This window comes from Phoca vitulina, unplaced genomic scaffold (assembly GCF_004348235.1).
Source record: "Phoca vitulina isolate PV1807 unplaced genomic scaffold, GSC_HSeal_1.0 scaffold20, whole genome shotgun sequence".
Lineage (NCBI taxonomy): Eukaryota > Metazoa > Chordata > Mammalia > Carnivora > Phocidae > Phoca > Phoca vitulina.
Window position 1 is genome coordinate 36,881,656 of NW_022589723.1, and position 23,735 is coordinate 36,905,390.

Below are 23,735 nucleotides of genomic sequence, written 5' to 3' on the forward strand. Positions count from 1 at the left end.
CCTGGGTGGCTCAGTCATTAAGTCTCTGTCTTCGGCTCAGATCATGATCCCGGGGTCCTGGGATCAAGCCCCACGTTGGGCTCTCTGCTCAGCAGGAAGCCTGCTTCTCCCTCTCCTGCTCCCTGCTTGTGTCCCCTCTCTCGCTGTCTCTCTCTGTCAAATAAATAAATAAAATCTTTAAAAAAAAATAATTTAAATAAAATAAAATTCTATAAACATCCTCTCCTGGCTTCCCCTTTCTGAGAAATTCCTAAGACTTAGCCAAGGTAGATTTTCCTTTACTGTAAAATAAGCTAAAAAACTTAGCCTTGCTCAATCAACAGGTTTTTCTGGCATTTTTTTGTGGAGAGAGCAGTGGAGAGAAGGAAAATTCAACACAGATAAGGATTGGAGAATATTTCAGATAATAACAAACAGAAACAGGAATATAAGAAGTGACAGCAGTTTGGGGGATAAAATGAGAAATTTATCATACTGGAGATAAAGAAGACAAATTTTGCAGAGCTACTTGGGAGTCATGCCCATAAGAGATGATTGCTTTCTATCTAGGGATGACAGAGGAAACTATAATGTTACCTATACCAATTCTACTAATAAGGAAAAGAAATGATGTGACTAACTCACTTACCATCTAGAATACTGAGAGACTAAAAAACTATACGAAAACCACCTTAAAAATATTACATGGCAGAACATGTCATTCTTCTTGGATAAAAGCCAACAGAGTGGATAGAAGAACTGAGTGAGAGCAGCATCTGGAGATTAAAGTTATTCAAATGGCAGAATTAAAGACAGAAAGTTAAAAAAAAACACCACCAAAGTCATAAGGAAGTAAACGACTACTCTTGTCTCTACTCCTCCTAACAGGTAACAACTAATTAATGACTGATGAATTCAGGAGGTAATGCTTATCAAATCCTCTTCAGGTAATTCATTTGTAACTGTCTTTATTCCATTAGATGAGTTATTTCACAACTGAAAAGGTCAGATGGCTTCTTTCAAGATTGAATAACACTCTTTTTAGCAAATGTCAGAGTGACAGGATCACTTTGTCCAGAAAAAAAAAAAAAAAATCAAGTTTTTAAAAATCCATGTGCCTAGAAAATCAAACGTATTTAAAATCCTGAGATATTTGAATTTTTGAGAACTCAGTAGATCCCATTTACAAACAATTAGTCTTTATCTTTACAATATCAGAGAACATTAGAACATGGCAAATTTTCAAGATAAACAAACAGAAACACACTTTAAACTGTTCCTACCCTTTCCACCCCCATCCCCAATAAGTATCTACCAGCATATTCTAGAAAGCAAAGCTTCTTCATGCAAGTGTCCACCAGAAACAAACACCACCACCTGTTCCTAAAATAGCTAGTGATGAAACAGGACAGCGAGAAAGCTGGAGAAGAGACTATATACACTGTGCAGGGAGGCAGAGTGCTCTACAACTACTGGCATGCAGTGACCGTCAAGCAGGTGAACAGAATCACAGGCAGAGGCTACCAGCTAGAACCCTTAAAGGGGCGGAATGCTCCAAGCAGAAAACCCAACTTCCGGTTCATCTCATTAAGAGTTTTCAGTGAGGAAGAATTCTACCACCAAAAGGACTAAGGTTTGTAACAAAGAAAACTCTCAGGAACAAAACAGCAATTACAAATGCTAAGTTCTTCCACAAATGAAAAATTTATGTATACTTTAGAGAATAATTTAAGTATGTTCCCTATTTACACTAAAAAAGCAATACTTTTCATTAAAATTAGTTGTTCCATAATATAATCTCATCTTTACTAATCATATGGTAAAGTATATTTCATTATTTATAACTCAAAAACAGGGCACCTCCAAAATGGAGTTATTTTACCCTACACTGAAGAGAGGGCTTTGGCTCTAATTGCATATATTAATGGATATACAGATTATTTCCAATTTTTATAATCCTACAGTTTAGCTCAGGGTAATGACTCATTTATCTAATTAGAGAACCTGTCATGCATTTTTCTGTTTTTATTTTTTCTTTTTCTTAGACTATCAATATTATCATTTAAAAATGGGGTATTTCTGGGGCGCCTGGGTGGCTCAGTCGGTTAAGTGTCTGCCTTCGGCTCAGGTCATGATCCCAGGGTCCTGGGATCGAGCCCCGCATCGGGCTCCCTGCTCAGCAGGAAGCCTGCTTCTTCCTCTCCCACTTCCCCTGCTTGTGTTCCCTCTCTCACTGTCTCTCTCTCTGTCAAATAAAATAAATAAAATCTTTAAATGAAGAGTAAATTTAAAAAAAAAAAAAAAAAATGGGGTATTTCTAACAGAAGATAAAGACAATGAGGATATTCTAGAAATCAGCAGAAAATTTAATTCTTTGGCACATTTTAAAACAGTTCAAAAATAAAACACTTAATGTCACAAGAAGACCAACCTAAAATTTTCCTGCCATAATGAACAGATACTAAGGAAGAACATTAGAAACCCAACTTAATTAAGGATATGCATGGAAATAAAACGCATATATCACTCCACTTCATCAGTGATAATGTTTTTAGTACATATTAGACATACAGAGTCCTTATACTGTGTATTTTCCAGGACAATTCTAAAATCAAACATTTTATGTCCATAAATACATTCATACTTGTCAAACTATATATTCCTAATGTTGGTTGAAATATGATGATAAAGTTATAGTCCTTAGTCAAATATTTTGACTAAGTGCAGGTTTATTCAAATATAACTCCAATGTTATAATCTGTGATTAATACAAATTCATATTACATACAGCCTTCTACCTGGCTACGTTGGTCCAGGAAAACATTTTTGGCATTGCTCATTAATTTTTTTTTTTTAATTCATGCTTATTTTCTAGTACTAGAAAATGGGGGAGGGAAAACAAGTTTAAAGGCAAAAACAAAAAAAAAAGGAAAAGATAGTCCCATTTCAGTTAAAAGCAATTGGATTATTTAACATATAGCCTATTCACTAGACCAAGGGTCAATCAGCAAACTATGGCCAGCACATCAAATACAGCCCACTGCCTGTTTTTGTAAATAGTTTTACTGGAGGGGTGCCTGGGTGGCTCAGTCATTAAGCGTCTGCCTTTGGCTCAGGTCATGATCCCAGGGTCCTGCGATCGAGCCCCGCATTGGGCTCCCTGCTCAGCGGGAAGCCTGCTTCTCCCTTTCCCACTCCCCCTGCTTGTGTTCTCTCTCTCACTGTGTCTCTCTCTGTCAAATAAATAAAATTTTTAAAAAAATAGTTTTACTGGAACAAAGCCCTGCCCATTTGTTTACTTACTGCCTATGGCTGTTTTCACTCTACAGGGGCAGAGTTAAATAGTTGCAACAGAAACTATAGGACCCACAACATCTAAAACTTTACTATCTGGCTCTTTACAGAAAAAATGTGAGGGCCCCTGCTCTAGACCTTTTAAGATATAACAGAAAGTCTTTACATTAGTGCTAAATTAAGTAACCTTAGTTTTCCCTAATTTATGATTTGACATACACTGTTAAAGTGCCCTTTATCTGAGTCCTATTAAATTAAGGTTTAGCTTTGTTGCTGTGTTCACTGAGGTTTCCCATGTACAAACCATTATATGAGGAAGAAGCTGTGAAGGTTAGCTTTAGATTAGCAAAGGCTATTCACTATTCCCATCAGATTTGTTTGTTTCCTATTTTTCTTATATTGCTGTAAAATTACCATTTCGGAGTCACTGTGAGAGGCCTGACCCAGGCTGGGTGCAGGCCCTAGCTCAGAGTGAGAAGCTTGGTCAAGGGAGAGAAGGGGCTCAATAATGTCATCGTAATCATCTTCCTCTGTATCCCCCTCCCCATCAGCAAAAGTACCTCTAGTCAAGAAATCGGAGCGCGTCCGCGCCATTCGAGCTTTCTTTTTATGGGCCGGTCTGGCAACCTGCTTGACCAAATGATAAAACAAATAACACAACAATGTTTTGTTTTGGTTTTTTTGGAGATGATGCCAATGAAAGACAGAGAGCTCATGAATTTCTTGAAACATCCCTCCACCCCACTAGTAGTGTCCTTTCTACTAGAAGTGACAGAGATAACCAAAAGCAATCCATATACATTACTCTGGACAAAGGACAAAAATGAAAGCTAAATCTACACTGTTCTCCACAGCCAAGGAAATCATCTTTCACTACCATAATATGTCACCAAAGCCACTTGCATAAATTGCCTTCCTTTTTTAAGCAACATCTTTTTTTGTAAACATAATCTGGGATTTTAGTCAACATTCCCTCCCTGAAGTACACCTCCCTGAGTATAACAGACTTAACTCATAGCTTCTTTCGAATACACACTTGGGAGTAAATGCATAAATGAGGTCCTCTACCTATAAGAATAATAATTTCCAAAATAGGTGCATCTATTTTGCATAAAATATAGATAAAATTCAATACTTACCTCTCCTTGGCCCGGCCCAGTTAACTGCACAGGTTTCCAAGTTGGTTCACCTTGTTTACGGAGTTGAGGATTTCCACTGTTTAAGGCTTCCTTGTTGACACTTAGGATAATAAACAACAGGATTACAATTCAACTCCTAGCAGACATCCCATGGCAGCAGTCTTAAAGTACAGCATGAAATACAGCCTAACAAGCCAAATCAAAGAATTCTAGCAAATTACATAAATACTTCCAGATCTTATTCAATTCCCAAAACAATTTTTTTGTGCTTACCTAATTAATAGTATTATCAAGAACTGACATGTTTGACTGGATTACTAGAGGCCTGTCCCCGATAATCACTGGGTATATTCCACTATGACATATGTTTAAGAATAGTAGCAGCAGAATTAGCTCAAGAAAACAAATGGATTTGATGATAAGGGAAAACGCCACATCCCCAAATCCTTAGAATTAGTCTTAGAAGAGACCTTTTATTCTAATCATTATAAAATACCTGATAAGTAGCTATCAAGTGATATAGATCCCATCACTTTGTTTTATACTGAGATGGTTACTATTAGCTAGCAGATTTTCTTTCTGAAACCTCTCTGCAGCTTTCATCTACTATCTTAGTTTTAAAACTTTGTTATTCAGAACAAAATCAATACTAGCAGGATAACAAATTGTTATCAAGTTAAAGGAGGTGTGCCATACAGAGGTGTTACCTTGTGAAAACTTAACTTTGCTTGAATAACCACAAAATGTGACTACTTTATCATTAAATTCTGTGTAGAAATGGGTATGTGATGAAAATCTGAATAGAACCCAGGGCTTTCATGGCCCCAATTACCTATACTAATTCAGTACCATGATTCTTAAAATTTATCAACAACATATTGCTAATCTCTCCTTAGCAGAACTATAAGCTCACTGAGAATCATACCTTACCTTCTAGCATAGGGCTGGGTTTAAAGTAGACAATAACTTATAAGTTGGCTTGTAATTGCTCTATCATTCAAAATCTTCCATTTAATTTTTACAAATGAAGACCTAGGGGCTGTAAGAGGTTATCTTGTCCTTTGCCCTATGCATTGAATCCTAAAACAAGCCTAAATAGATGGCAATCTTTGCTAGCTAAAGGCTTCTGAGATCTCCCTTTTTGACCAATGTATGATTAAGCCTAGCAATCCTAGGCTATGCTATCCTAAAAGATTCCCTTTTATTAAAATCTCTTGCCACAGTTGAGCCTATTGGCCTTTGCTTTGTTCTAAAAAGAGGGAAACAATTAACAGGACCTTTGACAGCACTTGACAACCCTAGTCAACTTTTAAACTCACAGCATTTTCTTTAGATTTCTCCATGATTTCTATTTTTGTTCTCCTTCATTAACCAGATGAAGACCACTATGCACTTATCTATGGCATAGAAAGAATACTAACTTTACTTCCTAATCATGAAACTCAACAGTGATTCCTAATCATGAAACTCGAGTTCTATTCCCAACTATTTCTCAGTATGTGACCTTGAACAAGTCATTTCACCTCTGTAGGCCTCAGTGATCTCATCTATAATATGTGGAAACGGGACAAAATAATTGAGAAACACCAACATTTACGATTCTATAAAATGCAACAAGAGAAGATTTGAAGTATGAATGTTACTTAAGCTTTCACATAAACAACCTAATATATAATCATCTTGAAGATAAGTAGATCTTAATGAGGTAAAGCAAACTAGATCGAGTAGCCCTAAGATTGTTTGTCTTGGAAAATGATAAAAGGAGTTTACAAGAATTCACAAGAATGATTAATGTTTTTGAAATCTATAAGTAAGCCTTCTACAGAACACATTCATGGATCCAACAGCTACACACACACTCCTTACATCACTAAACTTAATCAGAATGACAGGAAATAATATTTTTAACACTCTGATGGGCTTATATATGCTACACAAGGTCTTTGAACTTTGGGGCAATCTCTAGGTTAATGGGCAAGTATAGGACCTCACACTGTCATTTAGTTCAACTGCATTTCATAATACCATACAAAAATCCCTGATGGAAAAATATCAATGATCTCTTTCTTGTATTTACAAAGGATCTATAAAGTCTGTACATAATTTTAAAGACTGAAAGATTAAAAGCTCAAACTATGATGAGAGAAAAGGTTATTTTCATGGTAAACGTGAAATTTAATTTTTTTATCCCTAAGATATATACCCTCCTTTTACTTAAACATTGACATTCTCCCACAAGAACTAAAAGAATCCACTATATACAAAGACTTAATACAAATTTCTTAAATTTTATAATCTTTGTTTTCATGTTCCATCTAAAAAGTGCTTTTCCATGGTGACCACTAGTTAAGAAAACTTAAAAGTATAAAGAACTTCCACTTATATGAGCCATCTATTTAAGTAGTCAAACTCTTAGAAAGTAGAATGGTAGTTGCCAGGAGCCTGGAGAAAGGGGAAAGGAGAGTAGCTGTTTGATGGGTAATAAGAGTTTCTTTTACAATTACGAAAAAGTTCTAGAGATCCACTGCACAGCAATGTGCATATAGTTAACACCATAGTCCTATACAATTAAGAATGGTTAAGATGATAAATTGTATTCTTTTTGTGTTTTTTACCACACAAAGAAAGTATAAAGTACTTAATGAAGACCATAAATAGGCTAATCGCTGGGACAAAGTACATTAACTTTAAAGCCTGACACTAACAAGATTGGACTTGCCACACCTGAGAGATCTAGGGCAACCAGCATTTGCTGAATGCCTACTGGGTTTACAGGCACTGTACTGCCCTTCACAAATGCTTTCTCACTTAATGAGGAGGAACCAAAAAACTCTATCTGTGCTTAGTCAAAGATTTCTATGGTATAATTTTATTCAATTTCAGGTAGCTGCTAGAGTCAACAATTAGGGAATTTTTTTTCTACACAGAGAAAATGGCTAATTTCAGTAGCACCCATACAAATAGTTGAGGTAGATTAAGGCACCTTAATAAAATTCTCCAAAAAGTTTCCCATTTATACATAAAATAAATAAGCATTTCACTTACAGGGAAATACTCATATTGTCCTTTGGCATAAAGAAAATAACCCTAGTAGTTCCATCTCTGGAAGGGTCATCAGATTTGTGGCTATAAGACTGAGCTGGTCTATGGTGTTCTCTTTTTGAAATACGATTATTAGAAACTTTACAGGCTACATTCAGTTGGGTGCACATTCTGTCTGTCTTGGATAATTCCTTGGTAGTAGCAAATTGGCATGGGCCTCCTTTCCTTTCAAAGAACAAGGTGACAGGTCGGTCCTTCTGGGGTAGGTGAGCAGAAGGACTGTCTTTTGGAAGAAGAGCTGCATCTTTTACAGTTACTGATGGAGGCCCTACTACATTCGGTTCTTCCTTATTTGGGGTATTCAGAATGAGGAGAGAGGATGGCCTCTCTACTCTTTGCTCTGATGGATGGAAAGATGGTGCCAGGAAGGACTCCCCAGTTCTTGGCTTTTCAATTGTCTTGAAGGCTTTACGCTCCTTCTCTAAAATATCTGTTTGCTGACGAATCTGTTCCATCATCTCTTTTTCATTCTGTTGCTGCAACTGCTTTTGCCTTTCTTCCTTCTCAATGTTTAGCTTTTCTAACTTCTTCAGCACAGTATTAGAAGAATCTGTATTCAAAGACGTAACAACTTGATTTTCTCCTGGGAAGTGGTACTTTCTGGCTTCCCTGTTGATATCCAAAGTGAGAGCTGAAAGTGTTTCTTCACTTTCTAATAGCTTGTTTCTCTGGATAGTATCTAGTTGGGAACTTGTTTTCAGTGGGTCTTGTTGAGGAATATAAAAAAATGTAGGCAAACTATTTGAAATATAGGGGTCTCTCAGCTGCGGCTTACAGGTAATAGATTCAGAACTGCAAACCAGTTTTTCCTTCATAGTCCCATTCTTCAAATACACTGAGTCAGAGGATGCCCCTTTTTCAATCAATGTATAGTTAGTCTCACTTGAGGCACTGAGGGCATTGTTCTGTGAATCAAATTTTGGACTGCTAGATATTTTAGGTGATTGAAACTGCAAGTCTCCTTCATCTAAAATTATGGACTCCAGTTTGCTCTTTTGGCTTTCCTCACAACTCAGAAGTTCTAAGCTTCCTTGAGAGCTTTCACTGTCAGGTGTACCCTGTAGAGACTGAAGGCCTTCAGGCATCAGTTCTGTAGACCATCTACGTTCCTCTGAAGGAGACACGCCACCAAGAGAACGAACTTTCAACAATTCTAAACTAAATATAGCTTGCTCTAGTTCTCTCATTCTCCGACTTTCTCTTTTGGCCCGACCTACTTTTTTTTGGTGGAGATCCTCCAAGGACTTAGGTCTCTCTCTTACAATCACTTCTTCCTGCAAGTCTACACCACTTTGGCTTCTGGCTCTCTCCTGTCGCTTGTGTGGGGACTCTTTCAAGCGGTCCATTGAAATTTCCTGGCTAATTCGATTACTCTCTATCACAGATTTACATTCCTCTATAGCTTTTACTCTGTTGTCAAAGGAACAATCCTCCCACTCTGAAGGGTCTGAACCCTGAATTTCCAGAGCTCCAGATGGCTCAGTATTTGCCAATCCAAGTTCTAGTTTTGTTTCTTTCAGTCTTTGTTCTTTTAAAACTTTAAATCTATATAAAAACAGGGAAAAATGGGTTAGAGATATCTTCTAATTACTACTGGAGAGAATACATTTTACTGAGAATTTAAGAAATAAATCGAGAGTTCCAGATTTTTCTTCTTAAGCTAACTTGGGTACACATTTCATAATTCCACTTCTATGAGTGAGATGATATTTTATTAAGTGCATAATTTCTAATAGGGCATTCTAGTCAAAACTCTCATTTAAAAAATATCTTTAAGATAAACCTTAAAATGAAATTAAAGTTTCTAAAAGTAAAAACAACTGAATATTGCCAATTTTTAAAGACTAAACCAAATGTAAAAGTTAACTCTTAGCAGTTATAACCATATGGACCATGTAGGTTTTCAATCCAATTTAATGCAATAAACATCTATTTAGCTTCTATTATAGACCACACAATGTGGGTTAAAACTGCTAGGAGTACCACAGCCTAGTGGAGAAGACAAAATTATATATAACCTATTCTAATACAAGTTAGGCAAGTGTTAGCGCAGAGATATAAACAAAATACTTGGAAAGAGAGAAGGAGTAATTATCATAGCAACAAAGATTACCTTTGTCTTGCTCTGAATCCTCTACATATTGATTGCAAAAGGATGATTTTGTTCCTTTGTTCTTGATATCTCTTACTTTCCCTGTAGCCTTTCCATCTCGCCTGAATGTAGACAGCAGCCATATGTCTCCGCCTATAATGTTCCTTCCATCTCTGCTGGATGATGATGGTTGCAGTCCGGAGCTCCAAATACCGCTGCCTCTCCAAGTGAGCACGCCAGGAAGCCTGGAGAAGAGTGGCCGCACTAGCCATAACTAAAGCATCCTTCTGCACAGCTACATTTCTGACTTGCTTCTGATTTAGGTAATTCCTCCAGAATCGCTGTGGGGAAAACAATAAAAACTGCTGTCTTATCTTATACCATATTTTCACAGAAAAAAAGAGTAAGTTTATTATGTCACAATTAAAGGTTAAGTGGCTAAAGAGTTAAATTCCGCATGATTAAAGTGGGAAAAAAAAGTTTTTCTTTTCCAGATATGCTTGGCTAAAACAACTCTTCTAGAAAATATAACCTCAATGAAGTTACATAGAACTTAAAATAATTTAAAAATTTTTGATGCTTTAACAAATTACATTATCTTCTCATGCTACAGTTTGCCAATATTAATGGGTTTTAGGCCAACATGCACACGTTTCAAAGATTAAGATTCTAAAGATTTTCTTATATAAACAAAAAGGGGCCTATGGAGGAGAACGGTCATCATATATATCAATGAGGGAGAAAATAAAACAGAAAAATACAAAATAAGATTCCTATCATCCAAGATGAGTACAGAGCAATAACAATATAACTCTCAAATATTCTCAGGAAACTATCAAATAAAAATAACTATGTCAACAAAAATTAAGGCACATAACTCCTTTGCTCCAACCATACCTTATAAGACAATATAGCTATAAATTCAATTTAATTTAAATTCAACTCCATCAATATTTATCAGTAGTCTATTATTATAATAAGTAATCTGTTGGGTGCTATGAACCCAAATGAACAGGAGTGGCGCCTAGGTGGCTCAGTCGATAAAGCATCCGACTCTTGGTTTCAGCTCAGGTCATGATTTCATGGTCATGAGATCGAGCACTATGTCAGGCTCCGCATTCAGCAGGGAGTCTGCTTGAGATTCTCTCTCTCCCTCTCCCTTTGCCCCTCCCCCTGTCCATTCTTTCTCTCTCTCAAATAAATAAACTTTTTAAAAAGATGAATAGGACACATTCTCATCTCTGAAGAAGTTTATATTCTTATTCAAATGTTTCACAGTAAAATTCTAGTTACTAAAATAAAGGCCACATAAATTAGCAAATCTCATATGAGGAATCCTTTGCTTCCAACCTGGATAATGATGGATGCCTGTCTCAGATGGAGGAAATGCTGCCTACACAGAAGAACCCTGAACCATCGCTGCAACAATATGATTCTGCGGAGCACCTCTTGGTGAAGCAGATCTTGTAGGTGCTGTCGTTCCTGCTCCTTTAGGAACACCTACCAAAAAGGAGAAAGATGAGGAATACAGCTTAAGAAGAAATGAGAAATTTATTTCATGAATCATCCTTTCTGTGGTAAGCTTCTTTAAAGAAGAATACAATGGTAGACGTGAAAAGCAGTACTGATAAATATTTCTATCCATTTATCCAAAGAAGTCATTCTCAAATTTAAAAAGAGACATTAAAATATAGAAGGGGAAATGGAAAAATGAACATGAATATAAAATTCTCAGTCTTAGAGATTGTGATGTATTATTCCCTTGGGAAATTCACCACCATCATGAGCCAACGTACTACTGGTAACATGTCATTTTTCCTATTTTCAAGGATGTTAGGGTGGGGGGGAAAGTGGGAACCACAGATCTTCAAGTTTGATGATAATATGAATAAACCAATAATAAAAGTCTTTTTGAAACCCAGTATGCATCAAAGGTTTCTTGCTACCCAAGGCTATTAACCAGTTTATTTACTCTTCCCTTCCATTAATAAATCTTTGGGGATCTAGGGGAAAACAAATATAACTTAGACATAGACCCTCTGGAAATAGGATTTGCACTTTACCCTTAAGAGCAGGTAGATAGTGGGCGCCTGGGTGGCTCAGTCGGTTAAGCAACTGCCTTCGGCTCAGGTCATGATCCTGGAGTCCCGGGATCGAGTCCCGCATCGGGCTCCCTGCTCAGCGGGGAGTCTGCCTCTCCCTCTGACCCTCCCCCCCTCATGTGCTCTCTCTCTCTCTCTCATTCTCGCTCTCTCAAATGAATAAATAAATAAATAAAATCTTTAAAAAAAAAAAGAGCAGGTAGATAGAAACAATTATATATATTTAAGGTGTACAATGGGTTATTTTGATATATGTATCCACTGTGAAGTAATTATCACAAACTAATTAATGTATCCATCACCTCCCATGTCTGTCAAAAATTAAAAACTATTTAAAAAAAATAAGAGATAGATATTAGATATGCAAAAAGGAAAACAGTAAACTATAAGGGCAAAAGACAGAGGCCTCTACCTGAGCAAAACAAGGAGTTGGAAATAATAATAAATGTACATGTACATGGCAGCATACACAGGGGTCAACAGAACAATTAATCTTCATAAAGAAGATATTAAATGGTGTGCAGTCATGACATGGAAGTTCTTGAAGAGAAAGATGTTTGAATTTAATGAGGAGGTTATCATGGGATTATTATTAAGCAGGAAGCCAACATAAAAGAAAGAGGTACTAAGATGATTTTGATACTATGGGTAGAGTGAGTTAAATGGAATGACAAACAGACTGAAATCAGATGAGGGATCTGTTTACTGTAAGAGAAATAGAAGTGAGAGCTAAGGAACAGACTAAAATGCAAGCAGTAGGAATGAAGAAAAAGGGAGAGATGAAAATCATTTGTGAGGGAAAAAAGAAACAGAACTTTGTAAAAGGATTAAAGTGAAGGGTAGGCCAAATATAATTACAGTTTTTAGCCTAACAACCTAGAAGAGGATGACAGAGAAAGAGTAGTTGATAAATTAAGGACAGTAGGGGAATCTGGATAAGGTCACTTCGAGCAAGTTGAGTTGAAAATTATGGTAGAATACCTGGGGAAGAGATTGTTTTTAAGCAGTTAAAACTACAGACAGAACTAGAGCATTGGCAAGAAGCTCTTTGGTTAATACTGACTATATTAAGTAAAAATCTTGGCCTAATCAATTTCCTTATGATATCTGGTACACTAACTTTTTCATGAATGTTCTCATGATCGTCATTATTATTTAAATATAAAAATGCACTCAAATTTGATAAGGACTGTATATGTTATATTTACCATGGATTTTCCAACTTGATAATTATCTGAATTAAGATTTATTTTCCTGAAGAAATCTTGAATGTTAAATTTGGATGGAATAATATTTCGGGGAAGAAGTACGTGGAAGTGGCTCACAAAATCCTGAAAAATGAAAAGAAAAATGTTGTAAAATCACAAGAAAATTATATGTAAACATGGTCCTAAACTAGCTAATTGTCCTTTTATTGATCCTTTCCTCATCTTTTAGAGACTGAAACCAAGAAATTACTTAATTTAAAAAATTACAAAACAGTTAATTTGTAAAATGGGGGTGGGGGTAGAGAGAAGATAGTGAATTCTACATATTTTGTTATCAAAGGGGAATGGAAGAAGAAAAAAGCAGAAACTAATGATCCCTTTTGAGAAAGCAATAATATTAACGACCAAAGAAAAAGTTATTTAATAACTGAAATTTTTAGCAGAAAAATATGCAAAGGTGTCACGGTATAACTGAGAACGAAGCTTTCCCGCCCAGAAACAGCAAAGAACTTGCTCAGCTGCTGAAAAGCTTCAACATAATTTCTATACCCATAGCAGCAATAGCTGATGAGAATCACTGTAAGCCTTGCTGGCAGCTTACGATGAAAGAAAATCTTGCTGAGATAACTTTACAGAAAACTAAATGGAATCTTTTGAACTAGACAGTTCTGACTGAACTCTTTCAATTACTGGAGTAATCAGTAGGAAGAACTACTGTGTTATGAGTAAACTTAGTATTAGCAAACATTCAGATCAAATGAGAATAGCCAGGAACTGGATTCTATCACACCACAAGTTTAATAAGATTGCTGCCATTCAATGGAAGTGAGTACTCTCTACCCCTCTTCAATTCTGTATACAAAAGATGGAATGCAAACGAAGAAATAGGAGAAATAAACAAGTGAGACCCAAATAAAAAATAAGCAAGACACAGGAATAACTTACTTCAGTGTATATACATTTAAATATCACTATAAAAACATAACCTGGAAAGAATATTTGCAGCTGTATCCGGATTGGCGAATTCGAACTGTCTCCAGCATCCCAGTGTACCGAAGCTGTCGAAGTACCAAGGCATCATTGAATCTTAACGGCAGCTAAAACAAAGCAAATGGAAAAAAATTAACCCAGACTAAGAGATCCCCAAATTAATGTTTCTCCTATAAGTATGGTTAGCTTTTGAATGTCTAAAAATTGACTGGAGATTGTCTGGTTAAGACACAGCAGAGGTGACGGGAAAATCTTACCTCCCCAGCTAGTAGCTTCAAAAAAGGTCTAACTGCCTGACCCTAGGGAAAAAGAAACCAAGCTTCCAGGCTGCTCTAGTTGCAGAGGGAGAGGACCTTCAAAGCTAAAAAGAAATGTAGTTGCCCAGAGGAGGAGGCCACATAGTCTAGCCACTACAGAAATCTATAACCTACTTATATATAGTCAATAGTGTCTGTATTTTTGTTTTTAATTAAGATTTTCTCTATAATCTCACTCAGAAACCACCTACCCCACCCACTCTACCAGTTGCCTTGGTTAACTGAGAGCTGACAGATTCTTCTTTCAATGACTAGTACAAGTTTAAGAGTAGCTTATTTCCCGTGGCACCTGGGGGGCTCAGTTGGTTAAGCATCCGACTCTTGGTTTTGGCTCAAGTCCATGATCTCAGGGTCATGAGATCAAGCCCCGCCTCCAGCTCTGCCCTCAGCAGGGAGATGGGTTGAGATTCTCTCTTTCTCCCCCTCTGCCCCTCACCCCCCCCACTCTCTCTCTTGCTCTCAAATAAATATATCTTTAAAAAAAAATAGAGAAGTAGCTTATTTCCCTAAATGCTTTTTGCTGATGATACTGGTAGGACACACTGAAAAACAAAAAATTGCTATAGTTCCTGAGAACTGATCTCCTCACTGCTTAGGCATTGATGAGGAAGAAGCTAATGGGAGGTAGTCATTCATCACCAGTCACAACACCCTGTCACTTGTAGGTATCTCAGTAGGCATGTTTTTAGCTATTCCAAAGATTTATTTGGGGCTTCTGAGATTTCTTCCTATTCTCTAAATACTATTTTTAATGACCCCCTAAGGCAATCCCAAACATTTTCCTGCAGAGAGATGGGACATACCAACTATCAAGGAAAAAAAATCAAATGGGCAACTTATGTTAAATAGTAATAGCAGTCAGGGCACCTGGGTGGCTCAGTCAGTTAGGCATCTGCCTTTGGCTCAGGTCATGATCCCAGGGTCCTGGGATTGAGCCCCACATTGGGGTCCCTGCTCAGCGGAGAGCCTGCTTCTCCCTCTCCCTCTGCCCCTCCTGTGTTCTCTCTCTCTCAAATAAATAAAATCTTTAAGAAATAAAAATAAAAAAATAGTAATAATAGCAGTCAATGTTTATTTAGTACTTATTCTATGCCCTGAAATACACTTCACTAATTAAACTCTCTGTATAACAAGGTCTCAATGAATAGGACTCAAACTTCTATTTAACTGTAAATAAAAAGGTTTCCTTTTTTGTTACTCTAAAAGAATAGCTAGCAAAATACTAAATAATTAGTACAGGGCCAGGAACATTCTAAGTACTTTGCAGGTATTGACCCATGTATACTACCAACACACTATTAGGCTGGTCCTATAATTATAGTATATTCTTACAAAGATGAAAACATAAAAGCCACAGAAACGGTAAGTTCACAAAGTTTGTAAACTGCAGAGTTGAAGACTGCTTCCTAAAAATTAAGAAAGCTGGACCTAATTCACACTACATATTTACAGTACTAGAGAACTATACATTTTAGCTATTCAGGCTGGGAACTATTTTTTCCTATGATGAACATAAAGAAATATGACAAATGTTTATACTTATTAGATATATTTTGCAAAACTCTAATTAGGAGACCTATCATAGAAAACAGGAAGGAATCAAGAATGTCCACAGCACCTTCCTTATTTAGCAGAGATAAAAAGCTCTAAACATAAAAAATGCTAAGCAAATTCTTTAAGAATGACAGCTTATATGCAAATAAGATTAAATCTCAGGGTAACAAAAGTTGCATAAAACTCTTTTTTATGATGGAATTTCATAACATATTTGTTTCTCAGATTCTTAGGAAACACTAAATCAAGCCCATTTAAATACCAAAAAGGCAGGTAAGTACAGAAACAGAAGGATATCTACAGAAAATACAGAACACTGTTTTCCTTAAAAAGATTATAAAAGCTCTTCCCCTCTACTTACTCTCCTTAAAAAAAATGTAAAGCCTGATTTGAAGTAAGCGGAGCTAGAAGCTCTCATTTAAAGGACATTTTTACCTTTTCAGCATTAGAACGAATGCATTTTACAAAATAGGGTTCTGCTTGACCAAGTGTCTCCATCAGCTTGCTTAACGAGGCCTGCAATACAGAGCAATATAATTAGCATTTTCTCCCATTCTAAACTGGCAGAAAACAATTTATAAATACAAACAATAATGTTGGCAAACTATGCTGAAACAATGGTATACACAGAAATAGCTTTCTTTCTCAAAAGCAAGTTGTGTATATTCCCATACTGATTAAATTAAGGAGAAGGATGGTAGTTTAATCTTAAAGCTGATAGTTTGGCAACAGTATATATTGCAGATATATTAAAGAATAACGTCTAGAATAAATTTTTCACTTTTCTTCACATTTCATGAAACAATTTACCCAAACTCATGCGTTCCTAGAACAACTTTGAAAATTTCCTGTAGGGTATCCACTAGCTAGTAGTCCCCCACTTTCAGTGTTCATGCTAGTGATGTCCCCCTCTTTCATTCCTGATATTGATAATTTGTACTTTACCTCTTTTTTTTCTGAGTAGTCTAGCTAGAGGTTTATAATTTTTTTTATCTTTTCAAAGTACCAACTTTTTGGTTTCATTGATTTTTCCCTATTATTTTTGTTTTCAATTTCATTGATTTCTGCTTTTATCTTTATCATTTCATTCTATTTGCTTGCTTTGGAATTAGTATGTTTTTCTTTTGCTAGTTTCCTAAGAGAGAAGCTTACGTTTTTGATTTGAGGCCTTTTTCCTTTCATTAAAAGCATTTAATGTTATCAATGAACCTTGGAAAACTGCTTTAGCTACACTGCACAAACTTTGATATTTTACTTTCATTTAAAATATTTTTAAAATCTTCCTTCCTCTTTGACTCATGCATTATTTAGATGTCTGCTTTTTATTTTCCAAATATCTGGGGATTGTTATCTTTTCTTTATTGATTTCTGGTTTAATTCTATTTTATGGTCAGATAACATATTTTGTTTTCTAGTATTCTATTTATCTATTGGCTTCTCTGTTACATTTCTTTGTAGTATTTTTTAGTGGCTGCTCTACAGATTATAATATGCAAACTTGTCACAGTCTACTCAGAGTTAATATTTTGTGACTTCCAGTAAAACTTAGAAGCCTTATAACCATATAGACTCCTATTATTATTGTCATATATATTACAGCAACATATAATTTTTTTACTTTTAAGTGCTCTTTTTTGTCAGAAATGTTTATTGTATTATAAAATACATAAAATAAAATGCTTAAATCACAAGTACACAGTGTGATGAATTTTCCCAAAAGGAACACACTCTTGTAACCAAAGCCCAACTCAATAAAATATTACCAGAACCTCAGAAGCCCATCTTTACCCCATCCCATTGAATTTAGCAAGGTCACTGTACATAAGTTACCCACCGCCACACCTGAACCAAGGGTAACAATTACCCTGACTTCTAAGATGGTAAGTTAGTTTTGCCTGTTCTATGACTTCATATAAAACCAAAGATATACTATATACTCGTTTGTATTTGTTGCACATAATTATATTTTGTACATTTTCAGGACTATATAATAGTGATCCACTATATGACTATACCACAACTAAATAATCCATTGAAGATGGATATTTATTTGTTCCAGTTTGGGCTATTATGAATAAAGTTGCTATGGGCGTTCTTCTACATATCTTTCAACTGTTTTCCAAATACCTGCATCAGTTTGTATTCCAACAGCAGTGTATAAAAGTTCTGGTTGCTCCACATCCCTGCAAACACTTTGTATAATCAGTCTTTTTTATTTCAGCCATGCAGGCAAATGTGTAGTTAATTTGCATTTCTCTGATGACTAATAATGTTGGGCAGGTATTTAATAGGCTCACTGGCCTTCTGGATTACATCTTTTGATATCAGACAAGTTTTGGCTGTTCAAGACTTTTGCCCATTTCAATTAGGGTATCTGTCTTTCTAAAAATTGATTTCTGGTTCTTCATATATTCCATACACAAGGTCTTTTTCAGATGTATTGCCAGTATATTTTCATACCTTGCAGCTTGCCCTTTCATTCTCTTAATAGTGACAGTTTGTTTTTAACAATTTATTGAAATACAATTTAAATAATATAAAAATGTACCCATTATAGTCTACACATCAATGATTTTTAGTAAGTTTATATAATTGTACAAACATCACCACAAGTGAGATGTAGAAATCTTCCATCACCCCAGAAATTTCCCTCCTGCCCATATGCAATAATAACTGCTCCTGCTCACAGCCCCAGGAAACCACCAATCTGCTTCCTGCTGCTATAAACAAACTATCTTTGAAAAAATAATCCTTTTTAGGTATCTTTTCCTCTGATTATAAAGCCAATACGTAGGTATTGTAAAAAACTTAAGACATAGATATATGTTCAGAGAATAAAAGTCAGCGTGACAGTTATATAATTGTTATTTAATTTATTATGATCTCATTTATTGCCAAATGCCCGGTCACAACAAAAAGAAATGGATTTCTATGTATATAAAACTAAAATAAAACCAGAAAATACCTACAATCCCATTTAAATATAGATGGCAGTAGCATGAAGTTTAAAATATATATAGAAAAAAAACATACACATTATGTTAACAGTGACTATATCTGGACAATAGGGCTTAAAGGCAGGTTTTGTTTATAGTATCAATTTTCTGCTGCCTGTCTCCTCACACTGAAAACAATGAATTACTCTTTGGGATATCCACTACCCACACATAAAAGGATGAAAAAGAAAGGCAGCTGACTTTTTCCACCCCTGTTACTTCTCTTCAAAATGACCACTATAATATGGCTTTTAAGTATATGTATCATCTTCCATTCACGTATCTTGCAGATCATCTTGACTTTTCAATGCCAATCTGAATGAAACAGATTCCTCTAAAAAACCTTTTTATATAAAAAGGTAAAATAAGAAATAACCTGAAACTGGGCACTGATGCTGGGAGGTTTTTTCTTCTTGTGCAAATGAAGAAGAGACTTGGTGATGCGATCCTGTAGCGTCAGTCTTGTCAGATGCTTTAAAGAATTTACCTCCAGCAAGTGCTGAAAAGAAGGGAGAAAAATCAAATTCCTCACATAAATTAATCAAAGAACAGGAAAAACAAAATTACAAGCCAGTTTTCATTATCACCTATGTATAATGACTGTGGTGAATATGAGAGATTGGATATTCAACATCCATCTTACCCCTCCTGCTTTCCAGCAGAAGCTTTCCAGCTAAAAAGAAAACTGCATTTCTCAAACTCTTGCATTTGGGTTCCAGATGCAATTTAAGTTTATCATTTAAAATCCCACACGTGAAGCTAGGAAGGTATAACTGAAGCAGAGACTTTGACTACTAGGTTCTGTTTCTTCTGACGAGCACGCACATCAAAGCACTTTAGCTTTTTGTGATCCCAATGTCCAGGTACTACCTTTATGAGTTGAGAGGCAGAGTACACGGAATTTGTGTTGTCACTGAAACTCTAATAAATGCACCTTAGCCCTGGAGCCAATAGTTGTAGCAGCTCCTTTCTGATTCCTGGATCATACCACAGATAGTATGTGCCTGAACACAGAAGCTAGAATGGCAGTTTCCTGTTTTCCTAGCTGATTACAGCTGGGGTCAGTTCTGCACTGCTGTTTTAATACTCTGAAACTCTAAGACTTCTAATGATTTTGTAAGTGCCTCTTTGAATTAAGTCCTTTTCTACTTAAAAATATCCACAGTTATTACTGTTATCTGTAACTGAAACCTGACTCACAGAGACAATAAATTAAATTCAATCCTAGGGCTACAGCATGTAAGCCAGAAATGTATACAGAAAAAGAAAACAAAACATCAACCCTATCAACCGTGATCCTGATATACTAATTACTAATCTTAATAAGATTGGAGTTATACATAAAGCACTTAAAGAATACAAAATAGGATATTAATAAAGTATTTGAGAGCTTTTGTAGCCAATCACAATTTTTAAAACCATACCATATTTATGGCAGCGAGTCTGTCCATGGAAAGAATATATCTACACATATGTAAACTATATAATGTTACTCAAAAAGTACTAAAAATTTTATTATATGAGAAGCACAGAACTGAGTTAAAAACATGACAAATTTAAAAGTCTTTTTAAAAAATATTAATTTTGACAATATAAACACTTAAAAATACAAACCTTCAAGTGATAAGTACAATACATATTTTAACAAATGCAACTCAATAAAATTTTCCCAACAATGACAAAGACTTACTATCTGTACATAAAAACTATAAAAATTCCTTTAAAAACTCATCCCACAATTAACAAATGAACAAAAGATCGGAAACAGGCAATTCTCAAAGTATAAATGACAACATAATGACAATCATTCAACCTGACCACTTTCTCACACTATACTCAAAAATAAACTCAAATTGGAGTAAAGACCTAAATGTGAGACCTGAAACCATGAAAACTCTAGGAAAAAAACATAATCAGTAATCCCTTTGAACATCAGCCTTAGCAACATTTTTCTAGATATGTCTCCTTAGGCAAGGGAAACAAAAGCAAAAATAAACTACTGGGACTACATCAAAATAAAAGCTTTTGCACAGCAAAGGAAACCATCAACAAAATGAAAGGCAACAAAGTAAATGGGAGAAGATATCTGCAAATGATATATCCAATAAGGGGTTAATAAAAATGATGCAATTAAAAAATGGGCAGAGAACCAAAGAGACATTTTCCAAAGAAGACACAGAGATGATCAACAGACACAAGAAAAAACTGTTCAACATCACTCATTATCAGGGAAATACAAATCAAAACCACAGTGAGATAGCACCTTATACCTATCAGAATGGCTAGCATCAGAAAGACAAGAAATAACAAGTGTTGGTGAGGATGTGGAGAAAAAGGAACCCTCATGCACTACTGGTGGAACCTAAATTGGTACAGCCACTATGAACAATAGTATGCAGGTTCCTCAAAAAATTAAAAATAGAAATACCATACGATCCAATAATTCCACTACTGGGTATTTACCCAAAGAAAAAACACTAATTCAAAGAGATATACGCACCCCTATGTTTACTGCAACATTATTTACAACAGCCAAGATATGGAAGCAATCCAAGTATCAATTAACGAATGGATAAAGAAGAGGTGAGGTATATGTATTCAAACACACACATATACACAATAGGGCTATTACTCAGCCATAAAAAAGAATGAGATCTTGGCATTTCGTGACAACACGGATAGATCAAGAGGGTATTATGCTAAGTGAAATAAGACAGAGAAAGACAAATACCATATGATTTCACTTATAATGTGGAATCCAGAAAACAAAACAAATGAATAAACAGACTCATACAGAAAAAAAAGTGGTAGTTGCTAGAGGGGAGGGGTGAAATAGATAAAGGGGATTAAGAAATACAAACTTCCAGTTATAAAATAAAAAAGTCACAGAGATGACACAGCATAGGGAATATAGTCAGTAATACTGTAATAACATTGTTGCTGACAGGTGGTGAGCACTGAGAATCAATGAATCAACATGTTGTACACCTGAAACTAGTACAACACTGTATATTAATTATACATCAATAAAAATAAATAGAGAAATAGATGGGATTTCTGTGACTGATAACTGAATAGAATTTGTTACTTCAGGTGTAGCCAACATGAATATTTTTAAACCATATGAAGTTTTAAGAGAAGTTATTCACTTGAGGAGAGTAAAAAGAATGGTACAAATAGCTAGACCCAGCGGTGGCATTCAAAATACTAAAAGGCTAATTAGGGGAAGAGTCCAAATGTCCATCAACCGATGAATGGATAAAGAAAATGTGAGATATATATATATGTGTATACACACACACACACACACACACACACACAGATATTACTCAGCCATCAAAAAGAATCTAGCCACTAGCAAGACATGGATAGAGCTAGAGTGTATTACACTACACAAAATAAGTCAGTCAGAGAAAGACAAATACCATACAATTTCACTCATATGTGTAACTTAAGAAACAAAACAGCATAGGGGAAGAAGAAAAAAATAGGTGGGGGGAGGCAAACCATAAGACACTATTAACTACAGAGAACTGAGGGTTGATGGAGGGAGATGAGTGGGGGAGGGGCTAGATGGATGATGGGTATTAAGGAGGGCACTTGTGATAAGCACTGGGTGTTCTATGTAAGTGATGAATCACTACTTTCTACTCCTGAAACCAATATTACACTACATGTTAACTAACTAGAATTTAAATAAAAACTTGAAACAAAAACAAAAGACTAAAGAGACAGTGAAGGAAAAAAGAAACACAAATGAAAAGATAAGATGTTTGATAATGCAAGTGATACCCTTTTTCTCTACATAAAATCTTTTCGTGATAAGAATATAATTACAAACCACTTAACATAAATTTTCTTTGTGCTTTGTGGTTTAAAACAATATTTACCACTACCAGAAACCACATAAGCAGTGCATTACATTTTCCTTAGAAGCCTAAGAGGCTTAAGTAGAAGAAATAATAACCTCATATATTTTTTGTTGTTTTTTGAACTAGAGAATTGTGAGAATAAACAGCTCCTTCTCAGTTTTTTTTTTTTAATTTTGGAATTCATCAAAAAGGTGACAAGTGACAGGATTCCTTCTTTGGGACAGTACAAGAGAAAGAAACAGATTTTTCTTCCTTTAGTAAATTCAATAAATATTTTTGGAATGCCACCCAAAAATCTACTATGTAGATCACTGTAGGAAAATTATAGCCATGGGCCAAATCCTATCCACTGTTTTTATATGGCTTATATGGTTGAAAAAAACATTAAAATAGTATTTAATGACATGTGAAAAATTATGTGAAATCCAAATTTCAATGTCTAAAAATAAAGTTTAGTGAAATACAGTCACACTTATTTAGTTACATATTGTCTATAGCTGCACTTGTGCTACAATAGCATAGCTAAGTAGTTAACAGAGACTATAGGCTTGAGAGCCTATCTGGACCTTTATAGAAACTTGTCTGACTAGTGCTAAATGATAATGAGTTAGATAAGCACTAATTAGAAATTATTTAAAATCAGGTAAAATTCAAAATTTGACCTTAACCTGGCTTAAGGATAAAAGAAAAAATCTTATGTAAAGATGCAATTACTCAACAAAAATTAACATTTATACTTCAGATGCTTTTCAAACACTAGAATATGAGATATATCACAAATATTTACCTGAACCATTAAACCATTACCTAATATCCAGTGTTATTTCTAAAATGGATTTAATTAATTACACAAATTAATCCCCCTTTTGGGTACAAATAAGGTATTGCTTATCTTTGATTATTTATAAAGACTGTTTGCATGAGTAATAAAAAAATAATTATGGTGTAGGGCACCAATAGAAAAAAGTTTTTCATAATACTCACCTTTGGAAGGCCAGGCTTGGACTTGAAATTTTTGTTTCTCCTATACAGACAAACCATTACATTTGAAAAATTAGAAATTATTACAAAAAACTATTATACAGATGAA

The 23,735-nt window shown here is 35.3% G+C and overlaps 1 protein-coding gene across 6 annotated transcripts in view; it reads right to left on the minus strand.

The window, feature by feature from the left end:
• The window catches only part of MYO9A (myosin IXA), a 276,224-nt gene that overhangs the window by 97,606 nt on the left and 154,883 nt on the right, over nucleotides 1–23,735 (minus strand). For 3 of the 6 annotated variants that reach the window (XM_032417536.1, XM_032417535.1, XM_032417533.1), the window contains 10 exons: nucleotides 23,630–23,669; nucleotides 19,150–19,272; nucleotides 16,213–16,293; nucleotides 13,903–14,013; nucleotides 12,917–13,039; nucleotides 10,957–11,106; nucleotides 9,628–9,947; nucleotides 7,458–9,059; nucleotides 4,413–4,512; nucleotides 3,688–3,903 (listed from right to left, as the gene is read on the minus strand). In XM_032417536.1, the coding sequence (XP_032273427.1) occupies nucleotides 3,688–3,903; nucleotides 4,413–4,512; nucleotides 7,458–9,059; nucleotides 9,628–9,947; nucleotides 10,957–11,106; nucleotides 12,917–13,039; nucleotides 13,903–14,013; nucleotides 16,213–16,293; nucleotides 19,150–19,272; nucleotides 23,630–23,669 (2,866 nt within the window). The remainder of the gene's footprint in view (nucleotides 1–3,687; nucleotides 3,904–4,412; nucleotides 4,513–7,457; nucleotides 9,060–9,627; nucleotides 9,948–10,956; nucleotides 11,107–12,916; nucleotides 13,040–13,902; nucleotides 14,014–16,212; nucleotides 16,294–19,149; nucleotides 19,273–23,629; nucleotides 23,670–23,735) is intronic. The other 3 variants (XM_032417538.1, XM_032417537.1, XM_032417534.1) reach the window with 2 other exon arrangements.